Source organism: Rattus norvegicus, chromosome 20 (genome assembly GCF_021556685.1).
Source record: "Rattus norvegicus strain SHRSP/BbbUtx chromosome 20, alternate assembly SHRSP_T2T, whole genome shotgun sequence".
In the NCBI taxonomy this organism is placed as follows: Eukaryota; Metazoa; Chordata; class Mammalia; order Rodentia; family Muridae; genus Rattus; species Rattus norvegicus.
The window spans coordinates 8,325,517-8,334,137 of NC_141553.1; the positions used below are offsets into that span (position 1 = coordinate 8,325,517).

At 53.8% G+C, this 8,621-nt stretch overlaps 1 protein-coding gene and 1 long non-coding RNA gene across 3 annotated transcripts; one reads left to right on the top strand and one right to left on the bottom strand.

Moving 5' to 3' along the window:
• The first annotated feature begins 1,605 nt into the window (after positions 1-1,605).
• Pim1 (Pim-1 proto-oncogene, serine/threonine kinase) lies at positions 1,606-7,295 on the top strand. 2 transcript variants are annotated; one of them, NM_017034.1, is given in 6 exon segments: positions 2,015-2,099; positions 2,193-2,299; positions 2,395-2,445; positions 2,545-2,911; positions 4,664-4,840; positions 5,750-6,264. In NM_017034.1, coding segments are annotated over 6 exon segments (942 nt in total). In that variant the 5' UTR covers positions 2,015-2,017; the 3' UTR covers positions 5,908-6,264.
• Positions 2,563-5,337, bottom strand: LOC147998558 (uncharacterized). Its single transcript, XR_015645634.1, has 2 exons — positions 5,197-5,337; positions 2,563-3,929 (listed from the first exon to the last, which is right to left on the bottom strand). It is a non-coding gene; the product is annotated as an uncharacterized LOC147998558 (long non-coding RNA).
• Positions 7,296-8,621: the final 1,326 nt, after the last annotated feature.

Here is an 8,621-nt window from a genome sequence, read left to right on the forward strand (position 1 = left end):
CTGCAAAAAAGGAAGTAACTCTTGTTCCCCTGGGTTTTTCTCCTTTCGTCATCAGAAATGAATGAGCTGGGCCACAGAACAAAAACAAAAGGGAAATATGTAATGTTTTGTTACGGAGTCTCTGGGTATCTTTATAAGCACCACGGAAAACTTGTAAAGGAAGCCTTTAAACACGTTAATGACTACATCTGTAACAGGCTTTGTAACAGGCTCGACAGTCTGCTCCTTTCAAGATCTCTCGGACCGCCCCCCTCCCAAAAAAAAGCAAAAATAACGAAAATGGGGTGTAGCTGGCTTTCAATGACTCCCTGCCACTAGCATCTCAGTGTATAGGTTACACAGAATGAGAGTCTCCCAATTTCACACGTCGTTATCAACTCTCCCTGAAGTTTAAAAGGACAAAAGACGCGGTATTTCCACGTGCACGTGGGGCCTTTCCTTTGAGACAAGGCTCCGGTCCCGGGCCAAGAATAGCTGGTATCGCCTGACTGCTAATACCAAGCTGATGAGAAAGAAGGTGACTACAGGAGCAACCTCTGATTAAACCCAGCGGCACCCTCCCACCCTCGCCCGCGATCAGGAATTTTCCTGCTCCTCCCGCCCTCTCGGAAGGGGCTGAGGCAGCATCTGGCAGGAGAGAGCTAACATTTGTGTCGTGATTTTCTCTCTCCCAGGCGCTCGGACCCGGATCCTTTCTGAGGGGATCAGAACCTTCTGGTATCTTATGATTTTCTTTTTCGTTTTCTAAATTGAGAATCTTTTGTCACCCGCTCCTCGCAGCCCAGGTTCCCCCCCCCCCAACTCCCCTCGCAGGCCTGTGACTCCCTCGGTGTGCAAACGCCGGTGACTCACGTCTTGCACAGCCCTTCGCCCCCCGAAACACAATCGCCACCCCCGGGATCTAGCCCACAGTGCATCGTCAACCCACCCCAGCAGCCTTGGAGGTCTCCCGGCTGAGTCACACCAGAGGACCACCCTGGTCGGCATCCACACACACGCGGTCCCCCTGCTCATGGCCTCCGCGCCGGCCACACCAACGCCCTTCCATTCCTCACAACTTGCTACGCTCCAGCTCCAACCCTCGACCCCCCACCACACCCCAAATCTCCGGGAAACGCAGAGCCGGCGGAGCTGGCCTCGGGCGGCCTTTGATGGCTTTGTTATTGTTTGGGTTTGAATCGATACGCCCCTCCCCATCCTTCCTCCCCCGGCCGCGCGCGCCACCCAGCTCCCCGCCTCCCTGCACGCCCAGCGCCCCTCCCCCTCCGTTTTGGCGCCTTTTCCTTCCCGCCACGTCGTGGCGGCGTTAGCGACCATTCTGACCGCGAGGCGCGGGGCGGGGCCCGGGCGGGGCCCGCAACGCCTTATGCAGATCAGGCCGCTTATGGTTGGCTGCAGCCTCGCCCGGGGGCGGGGCCGAGGCCGAGGGGTGTAGCTGCGAGGGGGCGGAGCGGAGGGGAGCGGCCCTGGTCCTGCCGCCTCCCCGCCCCCTCTCCGCCCTCCGCCGCCGCGCCAGCCCGGCTCCCCACCTCGGCCTCCCGGAGAGGCCCCGCCCCGTCCCCGCCCGCCGCGCGCGCCCTCCCCAGCGGCGCGCTCCGCCCCTTTACTCCTGGCGGCGGGGCGAGCCGGGCGTCTGCAGCAGCGGCCGTGGCGGCGGAGGAGGCTGGAGGGGAGTCGGCAGCGCCGGCGGCGGGATCAGCAGTAGCAGCAGCAGCAGCAGCAGCAGCAGCAGCAGCAGCAGCAGCAGTCACAGTCAGCAGCAGCCCTGGGTCCCGCGGCGCCTCTCGCCCCGCCGCCTTCCGCACTGCCTGACCCGGCCGGCGAGCCCTCCTGCCGCCAGCCCCGCCAGCGCCCTCAGTCGTCCTCCGACTCGCCCTCGGCCTTGCGCGCCAGCCGCAGCCCGAGCCGCAACACCACCCGCAGTCTGAGTCCGGGCCGTCGGCTCAGCCCCAGCTCGCTCCGCCGCCGCTGCTGCTCGTCCCGGCACCGGCGCCGCACCGACACCCTGGAGGTGGGGATGCTCCTGTCCAAGATCAACTCCCTGGCCCACCTGCGCGCAGCGCCTTGCAACGACCTGCACGCCAACAAGCTGGCGCCGGGTGAGTGTCCCCACCCCACCCCGGGCGCGCGGGTCGTTGGGGGGGACCCCCGCGTGGGCCGCGCGCGCTTAGTGTCCCGTGCCTCTCTCCCAGGCAAAGAGAAGGAGCCCCTGGAGTCGCAGTACCAGGTGGGCCCGCTGTTGGGCAGCGGTGGCTTCGGCTCGGTCTACTCGGGCATCCGCGTCGCCGACAACTTGCCGGTGAGTGGGCAACCCCGCCTTGGGGAGGGCGCGCGGAGGGATGCTTTGAGCTGGAGGGTCTGATGGAGACTCGGGGGGTCTGTCTTTTCCTCCAGGTGGCCATCAAGCACGTGGAGAAGGACCGGATTTCCGACTGGGGGGAACTGGTGAGTGAGCCAGAGCCCGAGACCCTCGCCCGGGTGGGTGGGTGGTGACGGGCGTGCCGGAACCGGCGCGCTAACCCTCGCCCTCACTCACCCTTGCAGCCCAACGGCACCCGAGTGCCCATGGAAGTGGTCCTGCTGAAGAAGGTGAGCTCGGGCTTCTCGGGCGTCATTAGACTTCTGGACTGGTTCGAGAGGCCCGATAGTTTCGTGCTGATCCTGGAGAGGCCCGAACCCGTGCAAGACCTCTTCGACTTCATCACCGAGCGAGGAGCCCTCCAGGAGGAGCTGGCCCGGAGCTTCTTCTGGCAGGTGCTGGAGGCCGTGCGGCATTGCCACAACTGCGGGGTTCTCCACCGCGACATCAAGGACGAGAACATCTTAATCGACCTGAACCGCGGCGAACTCAAACTCATCGACTTCGGGTCGGGGGCGCTGCTCAAGGACACAGTCTACACGGACTTTGACGGTGAGCCAGGCCCCGGGGAGGGAGCTCTGCCCAAGGTACCGGCTTGGAAGCCTCCGGCGGCCTCGGCTCCGGCCCTTTGTAAAGGTCATTGGGCCGCCTGGCTCAGAGCTGGCAGGGGTGGGGCAGAGGCGAGCTTCCCGGCATAGCACAGCCGGGGATTTCAAGCTGGTTGAAAACCTGCAACAAGCATTTCTGGCGTGATTGGTTTTTTTGTTGTTGTTGCTGCTGCTGCTGTTTGCTTGTTTTTCTTTTTGGTAGGAATTTAGTAAATTCCATGCTTTCCCCGTGAATAAGAGGTCGTGGGCAATCCGGCTGTAGCCCAGATTTCTAAAGTATGACCCACTTTTCTCGCCAGTAGGAGGTGGAGCCGGTGGTGGCGGGAGACTTTAGTGCCGGGTTCTTTTTGTTTGTTTGTAGTTTTGTTTTTGTGTGGGAGTTTTAAGGTAGTTCGTAGAACTGCCGGGTTTTGTTTTGTTTTGTTTTTGAGGGCAAAGGACTAAGAGCCGCGGTTCACTCCACTCGGGGGTATTGTGGGGTGACGAGGCCTGGGACGAATGTTGTGAAATTAGATCTGTTGCTGGTTTGAAAATTAGTTGGGTGTCTCCTCAGGGAGGCTGAAAACCTATCTATCCTAGGGAGGGGCTTGGATCGCGTTCTTTCAGAAAAGGAGGGGAGGGAATAGTAGATCAAAGCACGAGGGTGGGTCATGATCTGAGCGGCTCACCCCAACAAACTACGTCCTTTCAAAACTTGTGACTCTGGCTTGTGGTTTGAATTTCTTTGGAGGATGCTGGGCTGGGCTGCATTTTTTGTATTTAACAGTTAATGGCTGGCTGAGTCCTCCCCTGTGTTTTCCTCCCCTGGGCAAGCCTTTACTGCCCCCTGTTGGGCACCTTGAGGTTAGCGCCTTTTTTTTTTTTACTACCCAAAGTTTGTAAACAGGAATCACGTGGTCTGAAACCAGCCCTGCAATCGTACCTTTCCAGTTTGGGGAGGAAAGAGTGTAGGTGTCCGGGGCCTAAAACCCAGAGGAGAGGGGTTGGGGATTTAGCTCAGTGGTAGAGCGCTTGCCTAGGAAGCGCAAGGCCCTGGGTTCGGTCCCCAGCTCCGAAAAAAAGAACCAAAAAAAAAAAAAAAAAAACCCAGAGGAGAGTTTCCAAAGCACACCCTGACTTCAGTGTTGTGTATAAGGGTCCTTAAGTGGCCCGTTCTAGATGAGACTAATCTGGCAAAGTCTTTGGAGTCGTTGTAGTTCAAGGTTATCCCGCTGAGTGATTAGGGCCTCCACGATTCAGCTTTTCGCTGCCTCTGTCTTTTGGGCCAGTGTGTAAAGGATTTGGGTTTAGGGTTTGGGTTCCTGGATAGGTACCATATCACTTGTCTGGACCAAAGAGGCAGAGATGTAGTGTAAATAATGTGTATGATTGTTTTAAAGTTCAAAGTCTTGCCTTCTGAGACCTGGGATTCAAGGCATGTGCTGCCCAATCCAAGCCAGGCACTGCCTTTAAGAAGTATTTTAAAGCCTGGTGGTGGTGGTGGTGGTGGTGGTTCATGCCTTTAATCTCAGCACTGGGAGAGGTAGGCAGATCTCCAGGGCAGCCTGGCCTACAGAGTGAGTCCCAGGACAGTCAAGGCTACACAGAGAAACTCTGTCCCGAGGAAAAAAATCTTTAAAGAAGGGCTCTGGGCTCCGACCGTTTGCTTTGTTTATTTTTGCTAATGCCGGCTTCTTTCTATTCCCTCTGCTGGTAGGAACCCGAGTGTACAGTCCTCCAGAGTGGATTCGCTACCATCGCTACCACGGCAGGTCGGCTGCTGTTTGGTCCCTGGGGATCCTGCTCTATGACATGGTCTGCGGAGATATTCCATTTGAGCACGACGAAGAGATCGTCAAGGGCCAAGTGTACTTTAGGCAAAGGGTCTCTTCAGGTAACTTCCCTTGCCTCCCCCAGCTCTCCCTTCCATTTTTAGGGTTGGTATATTTGAAAGGCTGGTTTGGGGATTGCAAGAGAGTATGGGGGTGCTATTCCTACCCACCTTCTTAGTTTTATTTTCTTATGGGGAGAGTAGGGGTTTAACCTGCCTTTGAGCCCCGAACTACTGGGGTTAGAGTTACTCCTTTTGGCCTCGGAATCCCATCCAGGCCTTTTTTTTTTTCTTTCATTTTTTCTTTCATCTCAAATTGGAATAAGTTTTTTTTGTTTTTGTTTTTGGTTTTTTTTTTTCCCCCCGGAGCTGGGGACCGAACCCAGGGCCTTGCACTTCCTAGGCAAGCGCTCTACCACTAAGCTAAATCCCCAACTCCTGGAATAAGTTTTATATACATCCGGCCCCAACTCCAAGACCCTGTAAAGTTTTAAGTATTAGCAGAGACCTGGTATCTAAACGGAAGTTTAAAAAAAAAATCAAGGTCTATTGAAGCCTTCTCCCCTTAAGGCAACAACTCTCTTAAGTACTGTGGTCCCGGTGACCTCATTCTGGGTAGTGTCAGTGTAGGTCGGTAAGCATAAGAATTGAATCACCTCATCTTGCTCAGTGATGGCTCATCAAAACCCTTGTCATCCTTCCTATTTCTGGTGAGTGGGTGTCGTGGGAAAGGCCGGCTATTGAAGTCTGAAACCACAGGTTTAAGAGGGGAGGCACGTTTTTTTAACTGAAAGACTGCTGGAGGCTTTCGTGTTAAGTTTTTTCCCACCCGACAGCGTTAGGTATAAAAAGTACTCGCCTCTTTAAAAAAAAAAAAAAAACCCAGACTTGTGGGTCTGGGGAAGAAGACTTTTGCATTACAAAAACAAGTTGAGTCATCTTTTAACCTCCCGTCTGCTCTGCCTTCTGCAGAATGTCAACATCTTATTAGATGGTGCCTGTCCCTGAGACCATCGGACCGGCCCTCCTTTGAAGAAATCCAGAACCATCCGTGGATGCAGGATGTTCTCCTGCCCCAGGCCACCGCCGAGATTCATCTGCACAGCCTGTCACCATCACCCAGCAAATAGCAGCCATTCTGTCAGACCCTCCAGGGAAGAGAGAGCTTGTCTGCTGGCCTCCAACAGGACCCTGCTCTACGATGCAGGGACAGAAATGACAACTCATTCCAGGCTCCGGGGTCCCTGGAGCAACCTCCCTCAAGGAGAAGAGACTAGTTCACTCGTCCTGGACCCCGCTTTGCCCCTCACAGACTCAGTGGCGTCCAGTGTGGCTGGGCTCCGCAGAATCCCGGGTGTTGGGGGGGGAGGTGGGAGTGGGTCAGAGCCCTGTCATGGAACTTTAGTCACCATGGAGACTGTGGGTCACCAAGATGGGCCAGGGTAGGGGAAAAACATTTGGGGGGTGGGATTAAAAACTAGCACCATATTTAAGTCCCTGTCACCTCTTCCAACTCCTCCGAGTGCCTTCTGTGGGGACTCTTGTCTGTGCTGGGAGAAATACTTGAACTTACCTCTTAACCTGCTGCTTCTCAAATTCTGCCTGGGTTTGCTTCCTTCTCCCTCCCTCTTCCCACCTCCCCCCCTTCCTACAAAAGGTGCCATGGGAGAGGCTACAGGGCCAACTGCTGAGCCACCTGCCCTCTTTTTTTCTGCCTCCTTTAGTAAAATTCCCAAGTGAACTGGGTCTTCCTTTTTGGTTTCGACTTTAAAAAACCGTTTCAAAGCCAAGACCTCACACAGAAACCCGCACAACCAATGCAACAACCAGACAAGCTGTAAATGTGTGTATAGTCCGGCATGGTAGCCTGCGAAAGGATTGTAGATAACCGTTTTAAAGGAAAAAAAAAGCCTTTAAGTTATTTTATGTGTTGTGGGGGGAGGGGTTAGTTTGGGTTGGTTTTTTTTTTGTTTTGTTTTTTCTTTTTTTGGTTTCTTTGTTTTGCTTGTTCTTTTTTTTTTTTTTTTTTTTTTTTTTTTGAAAGATGGCGCCTTCGAGCCTGGAAGTCCGATGTTTTAATGTATTTATTTATTTATTTATTTGGTTACCTTCCTGTTCCAAGCTTCCACTGACTGTTGTCCCCCCCCCCCCCAGGGTTTTATTATCATGTTCTGTCTTTTTTTTTCTCTTCCCTCCTCCTGACTTGGGGACCTTTTTGGGGAGGGCTGCAAGGCTTGCTTGGGGTGTTGGGGCTCCGGTGGGACAGCTGCTATAGCTCCCTTCTGTGGGGAGCCCCTTGCCTACTTGCTGGAGTGGCTCTAGGCTCTGCTGACTGTGTACCTAAGACAGAAAGGCAGTTCCGGTGTGGTGTGCCTTCCGGATCCTCTCTGGGGTTGTGCTTTGAGCAGCGTGTAGCCCGCTGGTTTTTCTCTGAGAGATACTGTACAGGGGAATAAAAGAGATCTTATTTTTTTTTTTATACTTGGCATTTTTTGAATAAAAAAACCTTTTGTCTTAACTTTGGAGTTTTTTCCTCTTCATTCATACAAAAGATGTGTGCTTGGTACAGAGCCAGGTGGGCTGGGCTCTTTTCAGACCAGATCTGATTTCCTACTGGGGCATAGAAGTATGAGGCTCTCTGAGCAAACCAGGGCTGGATAGAAGGACCCAGGCCTTCCCTGCCCACTCTCTAACAAGTGTGTCCCCAACTGTGTCTGTCTGTCCATCCATCCGTGTGTTCCACACACACACACACACATTATAACCAATTCCCTTCAACAAAAGTTTAGGGGTTGGGGATTTAGCTCAGTGGTAGAGTGCTTGCCTAGCAAGCGCAAGGCCCTGGGTTCGGTCCCCAGCTCCAAAAAAAAAAAAAGGTTTAGGGCTTGTTACCTCGAAGCAGGTGCAGCCAAATTGTAGCATCAGGAATGTGTGGACAAGACTTGGCTGGGACTAATTTTTTTCTGACCTGGCATGGTGTCACCAGCTGGCAATGAGTACTGTTGCCCAATGTTGGGATTGTCCAAAGGCAGTACTTTTGGAGTTTGGTTTGAGTTTCAGTATTTCAAAGCAGGATTCTTCTCCAGCCCTAGATGTAACTGCAGCTGTAGGCCAGGCTGTCCTTGAACTCGAACCTGCCTGCCCTGCTCAGCGAATACTAGGATTAGAGGTGTGTATCACCAGGAGCTAGGCGGTTGTGGTTTTTCGTTTGTTTGTTTGAGGCAAGGCTTTACTGGGTAGCCTTGGAACTTGCTATGTGTAGACCAGGCTGGCCTGCCTTTGCCTCCCAAGTACTGGGATTAAAGGCTGGTGCAGCCTACCACAGCTCCACTGGAAAAGATTTGGGAGCCAGAGGCTGTAGCATTTTAGCAGAGTGGTGTCATCCTATAATCCCAGGGTTTGGGAGCTGAAAGGATGAGAATCAGGAGTTCAAGGTCAGCCTGGGATACATGAGAGACCGGTCTAGTCAGCTAGAAGGACAAGCACTCTGGTAGACTGGGCCAAATGGATTCCTGTGAATTCAAGGGTAAGCCTGGGCTATCCTATCTCAATGAAAAGGGATGGGGATGGGTAGGGGAGGTGGAGAATGGCTCAGCAGGTAAGAGTTCCAGAGAACCTGAGTTCAACTTCAGCACCCACATGGTGGCTCACAACTATCTGTTAGTCCAGTTCCAGAGGGTCCAGGGCCCTCTTCTGGCTTCCAAGGGCTCTAAGCATTGCATGCATATAAATACACAGGTAAAACACCCATTAAAAAGAAAACATTTGGGGCTGGAGAGATGGCTCAGTGGTTAAGAACACTGACTGCTCTTCCAGAGGTCCTGAGTTCAAATCCCAGCAACCA